This window comes from Octopus bimaculoides, chromosome 3, assembly GCF_046866305.1.
Source record: "Octopus bimaculoides isolate indiv1 chromosome 3, ASM4686630v1, whole genome shotgun sequence".
In the NCBI taxonomy this organism is placed as follows: domain Eukaryota; kingdom Metazoa; phylum Mollusca; class Cephalopoda; order Octopoda; family Octopodidae; genus Octopus; species Octopus bimaculoides.
In genome coordinates this window covers 125,569,891-125,595,075 of record NC_142930.1, presented here as the reverse complement: position 1 = coordinate 125,595,075, position 25,185 = coordinate 125,569,891, and the positions used below count along the sequence as shown (strand labels likewise).

The window sequence follows — 25,185 nt, the reverse complement described above, 5'->3', positions numbered from 1 at the left end:
TTTTTATCTTTTATCTTTTACTTGTTTCATTCATTAGACTCCGGCCATGCTAAAGCACTGTGTTGAAGAATTTTTAACTGAATGAATTGAACTCAGTATCTATCTATTCTGTCAGTTTCTTTTGCCAGACTGCTAGGTTACAGAGACATAAACAGACAAACACCAGATGTGAAGTGGTGGTTGGGGACAAACACACACATATATAATGGTTTCTTACAGTTTCCGTCTGCCAAATCCAGTCACAAAGATTTGGTCGACCCAAGACTATAGCAGAAGATACTTGCCCAAGATGCCATGCAGTGGGACTGAACCTGGAGCCATGTGGTTGGGAAGCAAACTTTTTACCACACAGCCACAATAATACTACAAATACTAATAATAATAGGTAAGTTTCAGGTATAATCTGATCAATTTTTTTAATTAGTAATCTTTAATTAAATTTTGTATGAAAAATACAAAATGGCTGATAGTTAGCAAGGTGAGACACACATAAGAAGGAAGGAAACAAAGGACCACTGATGAGGTCACAGAAGTGTGACGAAAGAACTCTGGCCGAAATAAGATTAAGATTAATGTAATATAAAGCTGAAGCAAATTAACACCAAATATACAGTGCGTGTGTTTTTATTGGCTAAACTGGCAATATGACCATCCCCAAGTACAACAACTTTAATTAACTGTTATTGTTATATCTGGTTTGTTAAGTTTCTAGAAGTAAACTCTGTAAATAATTATTTGATTAATAATGAGACAGAATCTTTTCTACTCTAGGCACAAGGCCTGAAAATTTTTTTAGGGAGGAGGCCAGTCGATTAGATCAACCCCAGTATGCAACTGGTACTTAATTTATCGACTCCGAAAGGATGAAAAGCAAAGTCGACCTCGGCGGAATTTGAGCTCAGAACGTAAAGACAGACAAAATACCACTAAGCATTTCATCCAGCATGCTAACGAGATAAAGAGATAGAATACAATAAGAAAAGTTACTGTAAGAAATAACAAATCGTATATCTTAAGATGAAGAATATATCTGTACGTATATGTATGTAAATATATGTATGTATACATATGTATATATATATATATATATATATATATATATATATATATATATATATATATATATATATATATATATAGTGACAGTAATGAGAGGGAATTAAAGAAGCAATTAGTGGAAATATGAGAGAAGAGTTTGAATGTAAATAGAAGTAAGTATATAATTATATAATTAGTATTTATATAATTTATATAATTATAAAATTAGTATTTATATAAGCAATTGTAAAATATGTATCCAACTGGAATTATTTAAGTGGTACTTATTGTGTTCTTGGAAGGTGTCAGTAAGAAACACACACACACACACAAATACCAGTATGGACAAAATATTTTGTTTTGCAACTACAATACGCTACCAAACACAATAAAAGTTTACATAGATTTTCCTAGTTTATGCACACACACACACATACATATATATCTTATGTCTTTTACTTGTTTCAATCATTTGACTGCGGCCATGCTGGGGTACCACCTTGAAGAGTTTTTAGTTGAATGAATCGACCCCAGTACTTATATTTTAAGCCTGGTACTTATTCTATCGGTCTCTTATGCTGAACCTCTAAGCTATGGGGATGTAAACACACCAACACCGGTTGTCAAGCAGTAATGGGAGAAAAACACAGACGCAACACACACACGTTTATATATATATATATATATATATATATATATATACACACACACACACACACACACACACACACATATATATCACACACACAAACAAGAATGCTAAAAGTGAACCCAACCGCTCTCAAATATTAAGTAAAAACACATGAAAAATAATCCAAAATTCCTGTCCGGTACTGGATCGATCCCAAAATCTAATCGGTTTGTGCCCGTCACGAGGCCAAACATCCCTGAATGTTTTATCCGAATCCATCTAGCGGTTCTTGAGATATCTTGTCAATGGACAAACAAACAAACAAACAATCAAACAACCGGAAACAATTCCTCCACCTTTGCTAAGGCAGAGGTAATAATAATAATAGCTTCAAATTTTAACACAAGGCCAGGAGTGAGGGGAGGGGGGCGGTGATTATACTGACCCCCACCCACCCACCTACCCACCACTAGATTGGTACTTATTTCATTGATCCCTAAAAAGATGAAAGACAAAGTCGACCTCGGTGGAATTTGAACTCAGAACATAAAGACAGCTAACGATTCTGCCTGCTTGCCATCTTCATTTAAGTTTTAATAAGAGTAATTTTGCATCAATTTATACTCTAGACTTTTGTAGAGTTCAAACTTATCATTCCCAAACAAGAATGTTGTTGACAGGGACTTTGAAGTTTCAGCCAGCAGAGCAGTCTGACCTAGCATACCAAAACTTCGAAGTCACTGTCAACAACATTCTTGCATAAGGATGTTAAATATATATATATATATATATATATATATATATATACACACACACACACACATGAGTGTGCATGCGTGTGTGTGTATTTGTGTATGTGTGCTTTTGTGCGTGTATGTGTGTGTGTGTGTGTGTGTATGTGTGTATGTGTATGTGTGAGTGTTTGAGTAAGTATTTACTTACATTTGTGTTTCTCTGAAAAATCGCTGAGCTACTATAAGTGACATTGTTGTGATTTCCTCTGTCATCAAATTGGCCACAGGCTTTTGGGAGTGAATATGAAGCCTCTTGCTCATAAAACAGGTAAGGGTCAGTGACAGGTAGGTTGTCTACCTGTAAAACAGTATCTTTATAATATACAGAATCAAACAACTGAATATATATATATATATATATATATATATATATATATATATATATATATATATATATATATATATATATATATATATATATATATGGCGTTAGGAAGGGCATCCAGCGGTAGAAACTCTGCCAGATCAGATTGGAGCTTGGTGCAGCCTTCTGGCTTGCCAGTCCTCAGTCAAATCGTCCAACCCATGCTAGCATGGAAAGCGGACGTTAAACGATGATGATGATGATGATGATATATATATATAGTTGGAATTTACAAAAAACAAAACAAAAGACAAAGATGGGGCTGTAAACAACAAACAGGTGTATTAGTTTAACACTGAGGAAGTGAGAAAGTCTTTAACGTTTCAAGCCTACGCTCTTCGACAGTAAGGAACACAGAAATAAACAGGGAGAGAAAATAAAAAAGGTTTAGTGGCTAGTGATCAATCATGGCAAATGCCGGACAGAGGTGATCAGACAGGAGAGCTAGGAAGAAGGGGAAATGAAAAAAAGTAGTGGTGATCCCAAAGTAAAGGTGTACGTGCGTGTGTATGTGAGAGCGTGTATGTGCATGTGGATAGGGGCTGGTGACCTTGTCGTGCACATATGTAGGTGTGTGGATGACGGTGTGGGTACTGTGAAGTGATCAGAGCTAGTGTGTGCGGGTTGGTGTGATGTGGTGTGGTGTGGTATGGTGATGTGTGGTGTGGTAGTGTGTGGTGTAGTAATGTGTGCTGTGGTGTGGTGGTGTGGTGTGGTAAGATGTGGTGTGTGGTGGTGTTGAGGTGTGGGGGAGGCGAGGGTGACGGAAGCAAGGGTGGTGTGTGCGTTGGGGGTAGGGGTGGGGTATGTAGGAGTGGGGTTTGAGGGTGGGGTATGTGCTTTTGGAATGTGTGGGATGGGATGTATAGAGAGGGTGGGAGTGTGTAGAGGTGGGGTAACGATGGAGGGGTGATGATGAAGGGAGAGGGTGGAAGGGGATGATGAGTAGGAGTGAAGGGAGGAAGTAGGTGTCAGAGCAAGAGAGAAGAGGAGAGGTGGGTGGGAGTGAAGGAAGGAAATAAGTGTGAGAGGAAGAGAGGAGAGGGGAGGGGGTTAGATGAAGCTCATGTGGTGCAAAGGAGTGAAGATAGAAGATTAATTCCTGTTCATGGTGAAGATGGGAATCCGGATGGCCTCTGTGCAAGGACAATCTGAACTCAGACAGGTGTTGTGAAGAATGACCGGCAGAGTGGAAATGGTGTGAGACTGGGGTGGCGTTGCCAAGTCTGATGTTTCAGAGGTGTTCTGTGAACCAGTCAGCCAAGCGGCGTCCCAATTGACCGATGTACAGAGAAGGACAGAGAGAGCAGGAGAGGCAGTAGATGACATTGCTAGAAGTGCAGGTAAAGGAGTCAGTGATATGACAGGGTTGATGATGGGTGCTGGTGTTGGAGAGGCATGGGCAATTGCAGCAGCATAGTCGGGAACAGGGGAATGAGCTGGGTTGGGGGGTTGGGTTAGGGAAGAAACTGTGGACCAGGTCACGTAGGTTGTGTGCTTGTTTGAAGGAGGGGAGGGGTTGGTTAGGGAAGATGGAGGGATCGGACTGGGGTCGCTGGAAGCCGTGGAGAATGGTGCATTGGAGAAGTAGGGTGGAGGGGTGGTAGGTGAGGGGAAACGAGTAAGGGTGGTGTGGATAGTGGTGAGGGGATGTCCACGTAGGATGAAGTGTTGAGTCATGAGTTGAGACTGAGTCTCAAAGTCATGTTTGTCACTGCAGAGCCTGTGCAGACGGAGGAATTGGGAATAGGGGATGGAGAGCTTGGTGTGTTTAGAAGTGGAGGGCAGGATGGAAGGATCGGACAAAAGAGAGGAAGGAGAGTGAGGTCGCTCCAATACAGTCGTCAATATAATGACCATATAGTTCGGAAATGGGACCAGTGAAACTTGAGAATATTTGGGCCTCAACGTAGCCAATGAACAGGTTCGCATAGTACCCTTAATGTAGTTCTCAGAGAGATTCAGCATGACACAGAGTGTGACAAGGCTGGGCCTCCTTTGAAATACAGGTACAATAGAAACAAGAAGAAAGAGTGAAGGATAGTTGTGGTGAAAGAATACAGCAGGGTTCGCCATCACCCTCTGCCGGAGCCTCGTGGAGCTTTAGGTATTTTCACTCAATAAACACTCACAATGCCTGGTCTGGGAATCGAAACCATGATCCTACGACTGCAAGTCCACTGCACTAACTACTGGACCCTTGCGCCTCAACATGTATACTATAATCATCAGTTCTTTACTTGTTTACATCTATTTTCCATGCTGTCACAGGTTGAAATGTTAGGCTGGATCCAATGTAATGTTGTATCCAAATAATGTTGTATCCAAATAATGTTGGATCCAAATAATGTTGTATCTTGTGATTTATAAAAAAAGATATGAAATGAAGTGCATAGCAATACAAGATGAAAATTAGTGTTATTAAGATTACCAAATTATAATACAATGATATGAGTTTGGGAATCTTAGTTTAATATTGGTTTTAAATTTTAAATGGTAAACATTTTTGATGACAGGGTAATGATTCTGCCAACTCACCACATTAACTTTGTTTAATATTGGTTTCAAATTTTGGCACAAGACCAGCAATATCGGTGGAGGGGTAAGTTAATTACATTGACCCCAATGTTCAGCCGGTACTGTTTTTTATTGACCCTGAAAGGATGAAAGTCAAAATTGAGCCTGGCATAATTGGAACTCAGAATGTAAAGATAGAAGAAATGTCGCTAAGCATTTTTTTGTGGCACGGTGATAGTTCTACCATCTTGCTGTCTCAACTTGGTTTAATATTAGAACTAGATGAGGATGGTCTGCAGGCAGAATCATTAACATATTGGGCAAAATTCTTTGTGGCATTTCATCTGTGTTTTTATGGTCTGAGTTCAAATTCCACTGAGGTCAACTTTGCCTTTCATCCTTTCAGGGTTGATAAAATAAGAACCAGTAGAATACAGGGGCTGATGTAATCAACCCACCCCCTCCCTCAAATTTGCTGGCCTTGTGCTAGAATTTGAAACCAATGTTAGATCTAAGTATGTTACTAAAGTGTAAGTAAAACACTAAAATTGATTTCTAATCATGAAAGATTATTGAACATTTTAATTGTGATCCTATAAATGTTTTAAAGTAATCAATTTAAAGTTAAAAATATATCTGTCTGTCATCTGCTTCCAATAATTGATGCAGCCTGTTGTTTGAATGATAATAGGGTTGTTTAATCACAACTATTTATGAGAGAAAAGATATAGACCTAAAATGATTACAAAAGTAGCTTAATTATAAGGATATATTTTCAAGATGCAATTAAACATGTTTCAAAGTGTTCTTTAGGTGGGGGATATAACCGGGTTTAAAGGGAAAGATGCATATTTATGAGAATTGTGGTTTTAATTTGGTAGTTTTAACTGGTAGTGATTTCAGTTTTTTCATAATTTGTGGTTATATGTTCAAATAGACACAGTTACTCTCTCTTTCTATCTCTCTGTCTTTCCTACTCTCTCTCTCTCTCTCTCTCTCTCTCCCTCATGTTTGTTTGATTTATGCAATTTACCTTCAGCATAAATATATTTTACATTTATAGTATGTGCCTATGTCCCTTAGCTGCTGGAGGAAAATTTTCAGGCTGATGATGCCTCCAGATGCAGAAAACGCATCTCCACAACTGTCCTCCAGACAATCAGCCTTTCCTTTTCCTCAATGGCAAGTCAGCTTTTGAAACTTCCTGATTCTTGAAATTATCTTCCCTTCTCAGAGGGAACTCGTCTTGATTGCCCTTTGCTAATTATGACGCATCCTCTAGAGGTGGAGATAATTTTGATAAATCAAAAATTCATTTTGTATTCTATTCGATATACCTGTGTCCGTCTATGTAGCTCAAATACATCATTGGCTACTTGGAGATGTTTCTCTTAGCACATTTTTGTCTAATTATGCACACACACACACACACACACACACACACACACACACACACATGTATGTATGTATGTATGTATGTATGTATGTATGTGTATATATACATATATACACACATCAATGTGAAAGAGAGAGATATCGATATGCACACACATATATATATATATATATATGTAAAATCATTTACACTGAAAGCATATATATATATAATATATACACAAATATACATATACATACATACATATATATATATATATATATATATATATATATATATATATATATATATATATATATATATATAAATATATTTATACACACACACTCACACTAACACACATGAAGCACACAAGCACATACACAAACATACAAACATACAAACATACAAACACACCTATGTGTACAGAATAAGATCATCACAGAGGTTGTTTTTCTTTATCACCTTTACAGCAAAAACAAAATGGTTTTGAAAATAATGCTTCAGTTTCTTCAAGTTTTTTCCCTTTCGTCTCAGGTAGATAAACATACCAAAAGGTCAGGCCAACCAGTGTAATACAAGACATCAGAAAATAAGACCCTGTTGAGAGATAAAAATAAAAATAAATATCATGTGTAATAATTGGCTGGAGAGGTGTAATATTTGTGGGTGTTAAATTATGAAGAAATCAATAATTGATAATATACAAGTGTCTTTTCATCATCGATGACAGAGGTGGCGATGACAGCGTCATCATTATCATCATCATCATTGCGTAATAATGACAGATTTTTAAAAAAGACTAAAATTTGGCAATGGGTTCTAGTTAAGAGAGGAGGAGTGAGATGAGGTAACTATCTGCTGTGATTGTCATGGTGGTGATGGAATATTAAGAGCTACCATGAAAGTCATTGAATTATTGAAAACAGTAGTAGTAGTAGTAGTAGTAGTAGTAGTAGTAGTAGTAGTAGTAGTAGTAGTAGTAGTAGTAGTAGTAGTAGTAGTTGCAGCAGCAGCAGCAGCAGTTTTTTCAGATAATTATGAGATTATAGTTGTTCCTGCCATGACTCTCCTGCCTTTCAGACAAACTTTTATGTATGCAGCATTATACTATCCAGTGTGTTCTGCCTTTTATTTTCCTTTTAACATCTTATAAGTGTTAATACAAGAGGGATTTCACTGCTATTTCTAACATACTGATTAACCACATAAAGACATCTTCTGACAGAATTAACCAAATATAAAAACTAATAAATCTCCTTTAATTTGAAATAGTTTAAAGTGAGGATATTTAAGAAATTAAAAACTAAACATGTCTCATGTTAAGGGAATTTAAGGTCTGCTGCAAGGGTTTTGTTATTCCCACTGGAAGGGGTCACTTAGATCTATTTATTTCAGCTTAGTAAGCAGAATATTAATCCATCTAATGGCACTTTATGGTAAGGGTGCCTCTGAAAGACCTATAGCACCTCATACAAACCAGCCATTAAGGAAATTGCACAAATGTAATACAGTACTCTTTTACTTGTTTCAGTCATTTGACTGCAGCCATGCTGGAGCACCGCCTTTAGTCGAGCAAATCGACCCCAGGACTTACTCTTTGTAAGCCTAGTACTTATTCTATCGGTCTCTTTTTGTTAAACAGCTAAGTTACGGGGACGTAAACACACCAGCATCGGTTGGCAAGCGATGTTGGGGGGGGGGGGGGACAAACACAGACACACAAACACACATACATACATACATACATACATACATACATACATACATATATATATATATATATATATATATATATATATATATATGTGTATATACATATATATGATGGGCTTCTTTCAGTTTCTGTCTGCCAAATCCACTCACAAGGCTTTGGTTGGCCCAAGGCTATAGGAGAAGACACTTGCCCAAGGTGCCACGCAGTGGGACTGAACCCAGAACCATGTGGTTGGTAAGCAAGCTACTTACCACACAGCCACTCCTGCACCTAGGTTACAAATCTTCAATATCTCATTGTAGAACACAGAGCTGACACAGAAATCATTTGTAGAAAAACTTGGCAAAATGCCAAATTTTCCAGGAATGCAAATGTATCAGGGTGATCTATAGAAGCAGTAAATTTGATATTAATTGCTGTAAACAAGATCTCACTTGTGCTTGTGCCATGTAAAAAGCATTACAGACCTCGTCCGTGCCTGTGCCATGTAAAAAGCACCAAGTCCACTCTGCTGAGTGGTTGGTGTTAGGAAGGGCTGTAAAAACCCTGCCAAAACAGTCACAAAAGTCTGGTGCAGGCTTCCGCCTGGCCAGATCTTGTGAAACTGTCCCACCCATGCCAACATGGAAGGCAGACATTAAACGATGATGATGATGATACATGTATATGTATATATATATATATATATATATATATATATATATATATATATATATATACATGTATATGTATATATATATATATATATATATATATATATATATATATATATATATATATATATATAGGGCAGGGAATTGTCAATTAATCAATAAATTAAAAATTAACAATTTTGCCAAGTAGTTCAGTATGCAAAAAACCTTTATCGGTAAAACATTTATAATTATAAACATAATATAGGGGTCCAAGTTGGCAAACGGAAGGGCCACTCTGGGCAGCATGCACTCTAGCTAACCTAGTGATGTGATGGCAGCATGAGTTGAAGGAATTTACTCTTAGATTCTGTCCAGAAACTCTGGCAGGTACAGCTCCCTTGGATATATCTCAACTGGAAAGGATTGGCATTATGAGAGTGCCATGAGGTAGGTGAATTGTGCTTTTCCCCCCATATCCCAGTTAACAAAAGATAAATGATTTATAAAGGATATACAAACCATATGATGTAATCTGTTGAGATAATGTTAGGAAATTTCCTGTTAATAACCAACTACACAACCACATGACTCCTACAACGATGCCATTGCACTGGCTACGGGCCCACATTGGATAGACTTCAGCACATATCGTCCATGGTAATGATCCTAAACCTAAAATAACAAGAAAGAAAATTCTTTTTAACATTCCAGATCCATTTTCTGCCTTACTACAGATAATGGGACAATATATCCAAACACATTTGGCACAGTGTATCTATGGCAAGACAGTATATCCAGAGTGAGATGCAATTTAGATATGGTGAGACGTAGTACATCTATGGTTAAACACAGTGTATATATAGTAAGATAGTGTATATATGGTGGGACATAGTGCATATGGTTACAAAGTGTGTCTCTTGTGAGATGCAATGTACCTACAGTGAGACAATGTATCTATGGCAAGACAGTGTATCTATAATGAGACAGTGTATCTATAGTGAAACAGTGTAGCTATAGTGAGACACAACATATCTATAGTGATAGTGAGACAGTGTATCTATAGTGAGACAGTTTATCGTGAGACAGAGTATCTATAGTAAGACACAGCATATCTGCAGTGGGACAGTGTATCTACAGTGAGACAGAGCATATCAATAGTGAGACAGTGTATCTATAGCAAGACACAGTATATCTGTTGTGAAACACAGTGTATCTATAATGAGACACTGTGTATCTATAGTGAGACCGTGTATCTATATTGAGACACAGCATATCTACCGTGGGACAGTGTATCTATAGTGAGACAGTGCATATTTATAGTGAGACAGTGTATCTATAGTGAGACACAGTGTATCTATAATGAGACAGTATATCTATAGTAAGACAGTGTATGTATAGTGAGACAGTGTATCTATAGTGAGACAGTGTATCTATAGTGAGGTACAGAGTAGCTATAGTGAGTCACAGTGTATCTATAGTGAGACAGTGTTACTATATAATGAGTCACAGTGTATCTATAGTAAGACACAGTGTATCTTTAGTGAGACAGGGTATCTAGAGTGAGACAGTGTATCTAGAGTGAAACAGTGTATCTAGAGTGAGACACAGCATATCCATAGTGAGACAGTGTATCTATAGTGAGACTGTATCTATAGTGAGACACTGTAGTTATAGTGAAACACAGTGTATCTATAGTGGGACACTGTATCTATAGTGAGACAGAGTGTAGCTATAGTGAGACAGAGTGTAGCTATAGTGAGACACAGTGTATCTTTAGTGAGACAGTGTATCTACAGTGAGATAGTGTATCTCACTGATTATAAATGAAAATTCACTTACCTGATGCAAAACATGCAATATATAACACTTGACCAACTAATATCCAGAATATCAGATTGGAAGGGCAAATACTGTGTGACCATGTTAATATTGAGTTCTGATTCCCAGAGGAGGAAATGTTGCAACGACCAGTTGCCACTGATGGCATTTCCTGATTGACTGGAAGACAAGAGCCATTGATGACTTCCAGAGAAGGTTCATTGACATAGCAGAAGCCACACTGTTGGTCTGAGACACAATCTAAACAAGACCTGCAACATAAAATCGAATCAGTTCTTTAGGTCTTAACAAACAGTTTAAAGATGTGATGAGAAAATGGGGAGAGTAGAGGAGTAGATGGAGATGAAGAATATAAGTTATTGGTGTTACTGTTGTGAAGGTGTGGTTAGGGCATTTGTCTCGAGATTGCAAGGGTATAAGTTTGATTCCTGAGAGCATGTTGTGGCCTTTGTTGTTATTAAGCTAGTGTCGTTTTGAACATAAATTAACATAAAATTTTGATGAAAGGTTTTAATTTAGATCACTTTAAAACCTTTTGTTACCATATTTCTCGGTGTTTGTGTGGTTGTGTGGTAGGAAGCTTGCTTCCCAACTACATGGTCCTGTGTTCAGTCCCGGGCAAGTGCGTTTTACTATGGTGTCAGGCCGCCAAAAGTTTTGTGAGTGGATTTGGTAGACAGAAACTGAAAGAAGCCCATCATATCTCTCTCTTTCACTGTCTCTCTCTCTATACATACACACACACATACAAACACACATATATATCATCATCATCATCATCATTTAATGCACATCTTCTATGCATGCATGGGTGGGACGGTTGACAGGAGGTGGTCAGGTAGATAAAAACTATCCTAGTCAACTGTGTCTGCCTTGGCAGGGTTTTTTATGGCTGGATGCCCTTCCTAACACCAACCACTCTGCAGAGTGGACTCAGTGCTTTTAACATGGCACCAACACTGGCAAGGTAACCAAGTAACTTTGCAAGACCAGCAATTATGAGAGGGGCAGGGGCATTTGAGGAGGGGACCTTGTGTCAGAGGATGAAAGGTTAGAGTGTGACAAAGAGACAGAGTGGCAGAAGCAGATGTCTCGCCACAACAGAGGGAGCATTAGAGGTGATCTATTATCAAATGACGAACGGTTAGAGTGCAACAGAGAAATAGAGAGGCAGAAATAGGTGACTTGCTATAGAGGAAGTACATGGTTACCCAGAGAGAGAGAGAGTTTGAGAGAGAGGTGCAAGAAAAAGGCCAGAAAGAAGTGTGCTGATGTAAAGGAGATGTAGTCAGAGGAAAACCAAGAGAAGTAGAGAGAGTGATCAAAGGGAAAGAGAGAGAGTGAGAGAGAGAGTAGGAAACAGCAAAAGTGCAAGAGAGAGCAGAAGAGAGATGATGTAGTGCTAGGGTATACTCACAAGTAACAAGGATCTGAATATAGAACATCGGTGCAAAAATGGATACAGGGAGCAGTGATACAGTGAGGTTAGTGAGGGCAAAAAAGGGGACTGGAAAACAATCATAATTTATGAAGAGGAAATGTGAGAAAGATGCAGTTTAGAAGAGGAGTTGTAGTTTGGTTTCTTAGAGTAGAGTGGGTGAAAAGTGTGTTGTTACATGTGGGTGGGACACAACTCTTCTAGCACTTAGTTTCGTGGATAGTTCTCCTCTAGAACCTCATATCACCAAACATCTCAGTTCCCTGACATTTCTTCTGTGAGCTCCAATATCCTAAGATTGGTCCTCACCACTTCATCCCATATCTTTCTGGGTCTCCCTCTTCCACGGGTACCATCCACTTTCAGCAACAGGTACTTCTGTACACAGCTGTCTTCACTTCATATGAATCACTTGTCAAAACCAACACATTCTCCTCTCTCACATACCACTTATGCCTAACTTTTCTCTCAACACAGTTATGCTTTGTTGGTCATGTGTTGGCACTCCATCGCTTACGACGTCGAGGGTTCCAGTTGATCAGGTCAACGGAACAGCCTGCTCGTGAAATTAACGTGCAAGAGGCTGAGCACTCCACAGACACGTGTATCCTTAACGTAGTTCTCGGGGATATTCAGCGTGACACAGAGTGTGACAAGGCTGACCCTTTGAAATACAGGTACAACAGAAACAGGAAGTAAGAGTGAGAGAAAGTTGTGGTGAAAGAGTACAGCAGGGGTCGCCACCTTCCCCTGCTGGAGCCTCGTGGAGCTTTAGGTGTTTTCACTCAATAAACACTCACAACGCCCGGTCCTGGAATCGAAACCATGATCCTATGACCGCGAGTCCGCTGCCCTAACCACTGGGCCATTGCGCCTCCACCTGTTGGTCATATACACTGATATATATTACATTCTATATAAATAGAAGTGTGTGTGGTTATGTATGTGTGTTTAGCCCTGAAAAGTCTGAGGCGATGCATCCTTGAGAAAAACAAATTTTATTTTTGAAATCTGCCTCCCAAAGAGAAGGATATCAGTAAATAATAATAAAAAAAAATACGATTTGCTAAGAAAAATAACTCTTTTAGATCAACAAATCTCCCATTCCCTACCTGTCACCATCTTGGCTTTCTCTCTTTTATGCCTTCCCCTCTCTATATGTATTAACCACACTCTTTTATCACTCTCTCTTTGTATGTCTTATCTCTTGCATATGCTGCTTCCCCACCTCTCTTCATATGACTGGTAGTTGCTTTCATTTTGTTAAAAACTTCATCTTTTAATGTTTGCTTTCATTTAATGATACAGATATCACACACAAATCCTGTCTTCTGATTGGGTAAAAATTATCAAAATTTAAACCTTTGTGACAATTTTCTAAAGTTTTTCTGGAATAAATGAATCACAAAATCAGATTCAGCATGAAAAGGTGAGTCAATATACCAAATTTGAAAATTTTCACTTAATTTTAAAATGTCGAAATTTGTGACAGCAACAGAAAAGATCTCTGTTTGTCTGTCTGTCTGTCTGTCTGTCTGTCTGTCTCTCTCTCTCTCTCTCTCTCTCCCACCTCTCTCTCTCCCTCTCTCTCCCTCTCACTCCCTCTCTCTCTCTCTCTCTCCCACCTCTCTCTCTCCCACTTCTCTCTCTCGCTCCCACCTCTCTCTCTCTCCCACCTCTCTCTCTCTCTCTCTCTCTCTCTCTCTCTCTCTCTTAGTCTATCACTTTCAATTTTCACTTTCTTATTGTAAAGTTTCCCCCTCTTTATATGTATTTACCACACTCTCTCTCACTCTGTATATGTAAACCGCTCACGCTGAGTGGTGTGTGTGTGTGTGTGTGTGTGTGTGTGTGTGTGTGTGTGTAAGAAATTTTACTAGGGTGACAGAGTGATTTAAAAAAGGTATATAAAAGATAATTTATTTCAATAGCATACTTTTCTGGTAGTAAATATGTATTTTCTGAAACACACACACATACACACATACAGACTCATTTGGTGTGGGGTGGGCGTTGAAATTTTGAATTACAAAATATTTCTGTTGTTGCTTAAATCCTTGCAATGGATCACACTTGAGCTAAACAAAACCATTACTTCCACATCTTCTCTTGTGTCATGGCACATTCATGCCTTTGACAAATCATGGCTTGTTCCTCCTCCATTTATTTCTGTCTCTCGCAACATCACCCTGGTCTTTCTTGCTCTGCACATTCAATCTCTTCATCCAGTTGAACATCTACCCCAATACCAATTGATTTCATGCTGTGCATGAGAGACATGCTTTGCAATCCTCAGTTGGAGACAGTATTTAACATCTATTTCTAAAACATTCATTATTTCAACTTGTGTGCATTTCTAACTTTAAACGTTGCCAGTGCCAATGGACTGGCTCCTGTGCAGGTGGCACATAAAATACACCATTTCGAGCGTGGCCGTTGTCAGTACCCGCCTGTCTGGCCTTCGTGCTGGTGGCATGTAAAAGCACCCACTACACTCTCGTAGTGGTTGGCGTTAGGAAGGGCAACCAGCTGTAGAAACTCTGCCAAATTAGATTGAAGCCTGGTGTAGCCATCTGGTTCACCAGACCTCAGTTAAATCATCCAATCCATGCTAGCATGGAAAGCGGACGTTAAACGACGATGAAACGTCCTACTCCGTTTAAAGAGAAAACTATAGGAAACAATAAAAAAAGTAAATATGTGAAGTATTATTACTATTAAAAACAGTAATAAAGAGGTGGCTAGCAAGACTTCTACCTAAACAGGTATAAAATATTTAAAGAAAAGAAGGATAAAGATACCGCTTGCTAAAAAATTAAAGTGAAAGCTTAAAAAAACCCACCAAATGGCGGTGCCCCAGCATGGCCTCAGCTCATGAGCTGAAACTGGATAAAATGAAAATGAAAAATTCTACAATAAATACACACACGAGATTTAATTTTTTTTTTTTTTTGACTTACTATACCTCAGAAATAATTTTCCTTTGGATATATTAATACTTACCTATGTTTTATACAGTGTGAAGTGTTTGCTACATCTTCAAAAACGGTAACAGGGTAGCTCTGATTCTCAATTCTCAAGTAGACCATTCCCATAAAGAATAATGTTATAATAACACCTAGAGAAAGAATGAAGAATTCCAGGTTTTGGGAAATACTTTGACATCATTCAAATTGTTTAGTATAAGCTGAAGCATTTAATGAAGAGTCTTGAACAGAGTTTGGAACAAAAGGTGAGAGAATATGTGAGGAACATGAGGGCAAAATGCAGAGTATGAAGGAAATTAAAAAATAAATAAATGCGCCCTTTTAAAGCTTAGCCAGGATCATGGGCCCAGTTTCCCAGTTTCAATGGCGTATGTGTTCTCCAGCTGGACGGGACGCCAGTCCATCGCAGCGTTTCTCATTTTTGCCAGCTGAGTGAACTGGAGCAATGAGAAATGAAGTGTTTTGCTCAAGAACACGTGTTGCCCGGTCCAGGAATCGAAACCACAATCTTACGATCATGATGCTGACACCCTAACCACTAAGCTACGCACCTCCACATGAAGGAAATTAGAGGTATTTATTTTTTAATTATGGCACAAGCCATAAATACTGGGGGAGGATATAATTTCTGAGATAGTGGTAATGCCACTCTGATTGGACAGGTTCCTGCTTTCCAGGAATACAAAAACAAACATTGAGGTTAAACTTAGAGTACCCTGGGAGGGCAGACTCAATATTTCCCTCCGGTTAAAGACATCAAACTATCAGGACGTAGTCAATGAGGTATTTGTCAAGGGATGGCATGTAGCCTCCTCATTCTCCATTGTAGTCGGCTTTCATGGCCTTCCATCTGGATCAGTATGCTGTTTCCTGCAGAAAAGAGGTCTGGAACCCAGACATCTAAAGAAAGCCACCAAGAAAATAGGCAGGGCAGTTGAAACTTGCTCAAGATGACTAGGTTGATAAGAGATTTCAAGTGGAACCCTCTGTTAGATGAAGACTAACTCAGTTCTTGCTGCCTCGTGCAGCATACAAGCAAAGGTGTGAAATACATGTGGCCCTGAGATACCTGCAGACAATACAGAAGGGTTTCTGGCACTGCAATGGATATAGGAGAGCTTGAAAAGCCTCTGAGTATCTTGTACAGTTTGTTTGTGGGGCAAAGCATCTGCGATGTTTATTCCACCTCACCCATTGAAGGATCACTCTTTTACTCTTTTACTTGTTTCAGTCATTTGACTGTGGCCATGCTGGAGCACCGCCTTTAGTCAAGCAAGTCAACCCCTTTCGTTACCATATTTCTGTTGAGATGCTCTGTGTATCTTTCAATTAATTTTAAATATAACAAAGAATTTAGTAAAGTAACTTAGTTATCATTAAGCTAGTGTTAGGAACATAAAATGTGATTAAAGTTTGGTGGAAGATTTTAATTCAAAACTTATGAAAACAAGACATTTGTACTACAGAGCCAGAAGCTGTTTCAACCAGGTTGATATCGAAAGGGTTAACTGGACTTAAACATATTAATTATATAGTATCTATTGTCAACCAGATAAGATAACAATTCAAGTATATAAGTTGTTTGTTATTACAACTGTCAGTGTAAACAATCCTTCTGGGTCAGAAAATGTTTATTTACATTCTATACTTGTTTTGTTTTCACTAAATTCTTTTATTTTTTTATTTTATTCTTTTACTTGGATCAATTATTTGACTGCAACTATGTTGGAGCACCGAATTTAGTCAAACAAATCAACTCCAGGACTTATTCTGTGTAAGCCTAGTACTTATTCTATCAGTCTCTTTTGCTGAACCACTAATTGATGGGCACGTAAACATGCTAACATTGGTTGTCAAGCGATGGTGGGGGGACAATCACTCACACAAATACATACATACATACATCATCATCATCATTAATCATCTGCTTTCTATGCTGGCATGGGCTGGATGGTTTGTGTGAGGACTGGCAAACCAGGAGACTGCACCAGGCTCCAATCTGATCTGACAAGGTTTCTACAGCTGGATGCCCTTCTTAATGCCAACCACTCTGAGAGTGTAGTGGGTGCTTTTTATGTGCCACCGGCATGGGAGCCAGTCAGGTGGCACTAGCATTGACCATGCACAAATGGTGCTTTTTACATGCCACCAGCACAGGTACCAGTCAGGCAGCACTGACGATGAGCTTCTTTCAGTTTCTGTCTACCGAATCCACTCACAAGGCTTTGGTTGGCTTGAGGCTATAGTAAAAGACACTTGCCCAAGGTGCCATGCAGTGGGACTGAACCTGGGACCATGTGGTTGGGAAGCAAGCTTCTTACCACACAGCCACTCCTGCACCTATAAGTTTAGCATTCCCATGCCTGGACTTAAACTTGGGCTGCTTGGGTGAAAGTCATTACCTGTAACATCAGAAAAAGTGCACAAATTGGGAATGAAATCAAATGCGTCAATACAAATTAGCAACTAACAGGAAACTGCCTGGAGGTTGATCTTTCTGCTAGTACAGGGCATTCAAAAAGTCTCTCCGCAGTAAGTATTTTATTGCAAAATAAATATTTATAACATGGTATAGTATAAGACTACAAAAGAATAAATTAGACTTTACAAGACTTTAAAAAATTTTATAAGTGTCGTCCTTCATTTTCAATACATAAGTCGACACTTCTACACATGTTCCGATGAAAATCAAGATGAAAAAATTCACTGCAGAGAAACTTTTTGAACACCCTCTATATGTGCATTACTCACATGCAAGAATGTCCTGATTACTTCTATTACACTTTTGTTAATTGTTTGAAGTGACTGTCTGGTTGCAAATAGGCCTCAACACCATCTCAGGCTCCTTCCCACTTGACCCAGTGAAGCAATGAAGATATGACAGCTAAAGAGAAAGAGGTGGGGGTTGCAACAGCAGTTTGGCTGACATTCATTTATAGCCAAGTAACTTCCAGTCTTCCATGAAAAACATACCTGTCCATAGGGGAGATATTACCTTGCTGGGAAACAAGTGCGGGTGGGGTTTGGCAACAGGAAGGGCATCAAGCTGAAGAAAATTTACCTCAACAAATTCCATTTGACTCATGCAAACGTGGAAGAGTGGACATTAAATTATGATGATGATGATGATGATGATGATGAGAAGGAGGGGGACAACGATGACAGGATGTGATTTTAGTGGAATTTAGCAGCCATGTTTGACACACAGCTTGCTACATTCGACATGTGGCTTGATTAGAAAACATGAAAATGTTTGATAAAGATTTATATCTAGTCAAGAACCCTTGAGAAAAGACTTGTTGTTCAGAGCTCAAGGAAATACACATATATTTCTTACCAAGATATACATGTGGAAGCTTATTAAGGCGTTGATAATTCAATTAACATCAACAGTAGTGATGATTAGATAAAGGACAGAAAGGAATAACTCTCAGGTACAAGAGGTGCCTCTTGTATTCACGTATTACATAAGATTACTATTATTATACTACAGACATTATGTTTTTACTAAGTCACTGAACAATATTGAGGTATTAGGGGTTATTTAGAGGAGTGGGAGATTGTTAGAAATTGGGACAAACTGTATCTCTGTAGATAAGACCATTTTTGTTTATTGAAATATAATAATTATACTATTAGCTCTGCTTTATGAAAATAGCTAAATTTGTGGAGATATTTCAGATGTGGTTTCAATAATTCTGTCTTCATAAAAATGGGATTACATTGCTTCTGCTTCTCAAAGACATATATTTTATTCATCATTTTCCATGTTTGCCTAAGTCAGGTTAGATTCGTTGAAGCAGATTTTCTGCTGGATGCTCTTCCTGTTGTTAACCTTCACCTGTTTCCAGCCAAGTACTTCAAACATGAAACTGCATAATAGCTATACCAGATTGCAAACAGATGACATTTGTTTACAACCAGCTTGAGATGTCTCAACATCATACAATTATATGCAATGTAAACTCATATCTGACATGGATGAATATATTTGGACATGAAAAGAACTTTCACTGGGGAAATAGACCCAAATGAAAATCCTCCTTCAAGACAACCTGTATGAAAACACATATTGGGCTGTGAATGGTGTTGCAGGACTGTAATATTGTTGTAAAGTGATCTTTTGCCACTGTCGTATCTGTCTTTTTGACAATGGTTGTTGCTCTAACAGATATTTTATGTTACGAAGTCATCGATAGAATGTTTCTGGCACTGTATGATCCCCAGTTATAACAGTGTTATTATCTTCAAAAGGTTGGATCGTTCAAATTCACACACTATCACAGTATAATTATGTCACCCCAAGTTTGTCCCCCCAACATCACTTGACAACCTATGATGGTGTGTTTGCGTCCCTGTAACTTAGCGGTTTGGCAAAAGAGAACAATAGAGTAAGTACTAGGCTTACAAAGAATAAGTCCTGGGGTCGATTTGCTCGACCACACTATCACACACTATCACAGTATAATTACTCCATCAGCACAGATACAACTATCAACGTAGTCTACACATACTCTTGACCTTCCTGACCTTCTCCCTGTCAACCGGCTGCTGGTCTATTTATAATGGCTGTCTACTACCACTTTTTACTGGAAGAGGTGTACAGTTTCACTTTGCAACACGGATGCATGTGTTTTTGTGTTGTTTTGCATTAGGTACAAACCCATGAGTATGTGGGTATTTTGAAAATACCTCATGGAGTGACAAACCTACACTGCATAGTTACAGGCTGCCCTTTAAAAAAATGGTTAAAGATCCTTCATGAGTCATATAGACTCACAGGACCAGTTTGTTGGTTTCCAGGGTGCATATATTCCCCCATCCCCATAGATAGAACACCAGTCTGTCACAGGTGGTGGTGGTGAAAAAAATAAGAAGAACAGCTCACCTAAAGTTGAGAAGAAAAGTAATTTACGTCGTCCAATTCGTTCTATCAGGTAAAGACCAACAAACGAGAAAAGGAAGTTTGCAAAGATTGGTATAGAAGATAACCATAATGCGATTGAGTCGTCTTTTATTTGAGACTTTAGAAATATACCACTGTAGAACCTGCCAAAAAAAAAATATATATATATTCTTTAAATACATACATTCTATATTTACTGAATTTCAAGAGCACATACCCAAGGTACACTGTGCTTAAGGGTGCAGTCAAAGCGTAAACCACAGCACATACCCTAGCCACACAAAGCTGTGCTCAGTAGTGCAGTGAAAGCACATGATAAAAATAAGACTACTGAATAATAATGATGAGGAGAAGAAGGAGGAGGAGGAGGAGGAGGAGGAGGAGGAGAAGGAGAAGAAGAAGAAGAAGAAGAAGAAGAAGAAGAAGAAGAAGATGGGACCTTTTGAGCGGGATGAGCTACTTGACCTGAAGAAAATTCTGACTGGACCCCCACCTGCAAGGTCATGCGCTGTTTATCTTGATATGAGATCACCATGTTGCGCACATATGGTTGTGATGCATGTGGCTGGTGTACCCTTATCAGATGGGTAGTCATGATGGGTATACTGGGCTTTATATATTTGTACCCCAGTGTCACTTTGATGGCACACACTGCTTTCTCACTCAATAATGATAATGATAATGATAATAATAATAATAATAATAATAATAATAATAATAATAATAATAATAATAATCAATGTTAAATCTCTGAACGAGGTATTAACAGTAACTGCACGATAAAGTGAAGTATATTTGCCACTTAAATGTGGCTGACCCCGAGGGGTGGGAAAGATAACTTCCCTTGGCAAATACAGACAGGACACAGAAGTGTGTCGATAGCCAGCTGGAGGAGATGTCCTCCTGGGGCTAAAAGCAACAGTAACATCCACCCCTCGGGGTCAGCCACATTTAAGTGGCAAATATACTTCACTTTAATAATAATAATACTAATGATAAATGCCCGGATGCAGTACCAGGCAGTGGCTCTCATGGCTTCTGATCTTAATTGATTGGAAGTGTTATCATGTACATTGTTTTGTCTTGGTATAAAAGATGAGCTACAGCAAATATTCTGCTCAATACCACAGATTTGCTTGTCCGTTGGCATAGGCCACGGGTTATGGTCTCATTTGGCTTGCCGGGTCTTCTCAAGCACAGCATATTTCCAAAGGTCCCGGTCACTAGTCATTGCGTCAGTGAGGCCTAATGGTCGATGGTAGAAATGCCACTAACCATTTTATCTGCTGCCATAATGATTCTGCTAGCTTGCTGCCTCAAGAATAACAGTTTCGCATTTCAGCACAATAATAATAATAATAACAACAACATAAGGGTTTCAAATTTTGGCACAAGGCCAGCAATTTCAAGGGAGGGGTAAATCAATCACATCAACCCCAGTGTTCAACTGGTACTTATTTTATCAGCCACAAACGATGACAGACAAAGTTGACCTTGGCAGAATTTATCAACTTTGTCTTTCATCCTTTCATGGTTGATGATAATAATAATAATGATAATAATATGTGTATGGGGAGAAGGTGTCAGCAAAATGTTGAGTGCGTGGAATTTGGGATGAGATAATGACACACATTGTTGCAAAATGTCCTAAGTTGGCACAAGGAGAATATAAGAAATGGCGATATGACCAAGTTGTGAAAGTTTTGCACTAGAAGCTTTGTTAGAAATGGGGATTTAAAGCTGGGGGTACTTGGTATAATCATTGGGTCGAAAGAGTGCTAGAGTTGGAGAAAAGCAAAATTTTATGAGATTTTCCTATTCAAATGGATAAGAAGGTAGAAAATAATAAACCAGACACAGCAATAATAGACAAGGGGAAAATAAAGTTGCTTACAAATTGATCCATCATGTCCCTCTAATGCCAGGATTGTAAAGAAAGAAGATGAAAAATTTAAAGTATACAACCCATTAGAATTTTTAAATTGTAAGAATTTTGAATATGAAAACTGCAGTAATTGGTTGAAAATTACTAGTTGTAAATCTCTCAACAAGAGATATTCAGCAACAGTACTCTAGAGTAAAGATTATTTGCCAACATAACATGGCTGTCCTGGTTTAGGACGAATGTTATTGTAACTTAGCCCCAGGAGACATAATGCTGTATAGCCAGCTGGAGACAATGTTTCCTGGGGCTGAGTTACAACAATATTCATCCTAAACCAGGATTGCCATGTTATGTTGGTAAATAATCTTTAATCTGTAGTAATTGGTGCATTAGAGATGGGGGAATAATGACATAGACAAATGGTTGAAGGCGATTAGAATGGAAAGACCCCTAGAGCTTATACAGATAGTTTACCTTTTAGTGACAGGAAAGATTATCTAAAGTGTTTTCAGCACTCAAAAGATTATTGAAGGTTTATAGATATTTATGAGATCACCAAGATGTGGCAGCTATGAGTGTCAAGTATAAAGATTGTTCCTATTGTCATCGGAGCATTGGGTTCAATACCACCTATGCTGAAGAAACATATGGAAAGTTTAGAAATACCCTACAATCTAGTGCTATATACATATACTTATATATACATATATATATATACTTTATTTAAAAGCAGCAGAAATATAACAAAAGACTGTTACTCTGAGTTTCACGTTCCCGTTCATCGGACAGTTTTTCTAACAAAACTGTCCGATGAACGGGAACGTGAAACTCAAAGTAACAGGCTTTTGTTATATTTCTGCTGCTTTTAAATAAAGCATATTACTCTACCTCTGGTATTTGAGTACTCTTTTTTCCACCTTGTTGCACATTTTATGTGCTTACTCCGGTATATATATATATATATATATATATATATATATATATATATATATATATATATATATATATATATATACACATATATATCATCATCATCATCATCGTTTAACGTCCACTTTCCATGTTGGCATGGGTTGGACAATTTGACTGAGGACTGGCAAGCCAGGTGGCTGCACAAGGCTCCAATCTGATCTGGTAGTATTTCTACAGCTGGATGCCCTTCCTAATACCAACCACTCCGAGAGTGTAGTGGGTGCTTTTACGTGCTACCCACACGAGGGCCAGGCAGGCGGTACTGGCAATGGCCATGCTTAAATGGTGTTTTTTACATGCCACCCACACAGGAGCCAGTCCAGCAGCACTGGCAATGACTTCACTTGAATATTGTTTGTCTCATGCCACCTGCACAAGTGCCAGTGGTAACGCTGGTAACGCTGGCAACACTGGTAACGATCATGCTCGAATGGTGCTTTTTATGTGCCACCGGCACAGGTGCCAGTCAGTGGCCCTGGTAACGATCACGTTCGGATGGTGTTCTTGGCGATCCACTAGCACGGATGCCAGTCATGCAGTGCTTTCATCGAATTTGATATCGATTTCGATTTCACTTGCCTCAACAGGTCTTTGCAGGCAGAGTTTAGTGTCCAATGAAGGAAAGCTATGCATAAGTGGGTGGTTACACTCCTGGCATAGGCCATGGGTTATGATCTCACTTGGCTTGCTGGGTCTTCTCATGCACAGCATATTTCCAAAGGTCTCGGTCACTTGTCATTGCCTCGGTGAGGCCTAATGTTCGAAGGTCATGCTTCACCACCTCATCCCAGGTCTTCCTGGGTCTACCTCTTCCACAGGTTCCCTCAACCGCTAGGGTGTGGTACTTTTTCACACAGCTATCCTCATCCATTCTCGCCACATGACCATACTATCACAGCCGTCTCTCTTGCACACCACATCTGATGCTTAAGTCCAACTTTTCTCTCTAGACACTTACACTCTGTCAAGTATTCACACTGACATTACACATCCAGCAGAGCATACTGGCTTCATTCCTTGCAAGCTTACACATGTCCTCAGCAGTCACGGCCCATGTTTCACTGCCATGTAGCATGGCTGTTCGTACACATGCGTCATACAGTCTAACTTTTACTCTGAGTGATAGGCCCTTTGTCACCAGCAAAGGTAGGAGCTCTCTGAACTTTGCCCACGCTATTCTTATTCTAGCAGCTACACTTTCAGAGCACCCATCCCTGCTACTGACTTGCTCACCTAGGTAATGAAAGCTATCAACTACTTCTAGTTTTTCTGTCTGGAATGTGGCAGAGGTTGTTCTCTGCACATTTTCAGTGTTTATTGCTCCTAAGCATCTGCCACATACAAAAACTATCTTCCCAGTTAGCCTTCCTTTGATATTGCTGCACTTCTTATGTGTCCATAGTTTACACTGGGTACACCTTATGGAGTTTCTACCTACGCCTTTTCTACAGATTGAGCAAGGCCATATACCTGAAGGGATTTCTGGTTTCTCTGCCTTCCTACTTATTAGGACTTTGGTTTTAGCTAGGTTGACTCTAAGGCCCTTCAATTCTAATCCTTGCTTCCACAGCTGAAACTTCTCCTCTAGTTCTGGTAGTGACTCAGCAATTAGAGCAAGGTCATTAACATAGAGGAGCTCCCAGGGGCATCCTGTCTTGAATTCCTGTGTTATTGCCTGGAGGGCTATGATAAATAGGAGTGGGCTGAGGACTGATCCTTGGTGGACCCCTACCTCTACCTGGAATTCTTCCCTGTACTCGTTACCAACCCTCACCTTACTGACAGCGTCTCTGTACATGGCTTGCACAGCTCTCACTAACCATTCAACTATCCCTAGTTTCCTCATTGACTACCAGATGTCAACGAAAGCCAGGTACAAAGATTTATCTTTGGCTCTTTATATAAACATATATATATACATACATACATACATATATATATATATATATATATATATATATATATATATATAGATAGATAGATAGATAGATAGATAGATAGATAGATAGATAGATAGATAGATAGATAGATACTTTATTTAAAAGCAGCAGAAATATAACAAAAGCTGTTACTCGTATATATTTCAA

The 25,185-nt window shown here is 38.8% G+C and overlaps 1 protein-coding gene across 2 annotated transcripts in view; it reads right to left on the bottom strand.

The window, feature by feature from the left end:
* Positions 1-7,064: 7,064 nt before the first annotated feature.
* Positions 7,065-25,185, bottom strand: part of LOC106874825 (proton myo-inositol cotransporter) — a 99,492-nt gene continuing 81,371 nt past the window's right edge. For both annotated transcript variants that reach the window (XM_052966156.2, XM_052966157.2), the window contains exons 6-10: positions 20,224-20,384; positions 15,352-15,466; positions 10,911-11,161; positions 9,591-9,743; positions 7,065-7,319 (exon numbers count right to left, since the gene is read on the bottom strand). In XM_052966156.2, the coding sequence (XP_052822116.1) occupies positions 7,159-7,319; positions 9,591-9,743; positions 10,911-11,161; positions 15,352-15,466; positions 20,224-20,384 (841 nt within the window). In that variant the 3' untranslated portion in view covers positions 7,065-7,158. The remainder of the gene's footprint in view (positions 7,320-9,590; positions 9,744-10,910; positions 11,162-15,351; positions 15,467-20,223; positions 20,385-25,185) is intronic.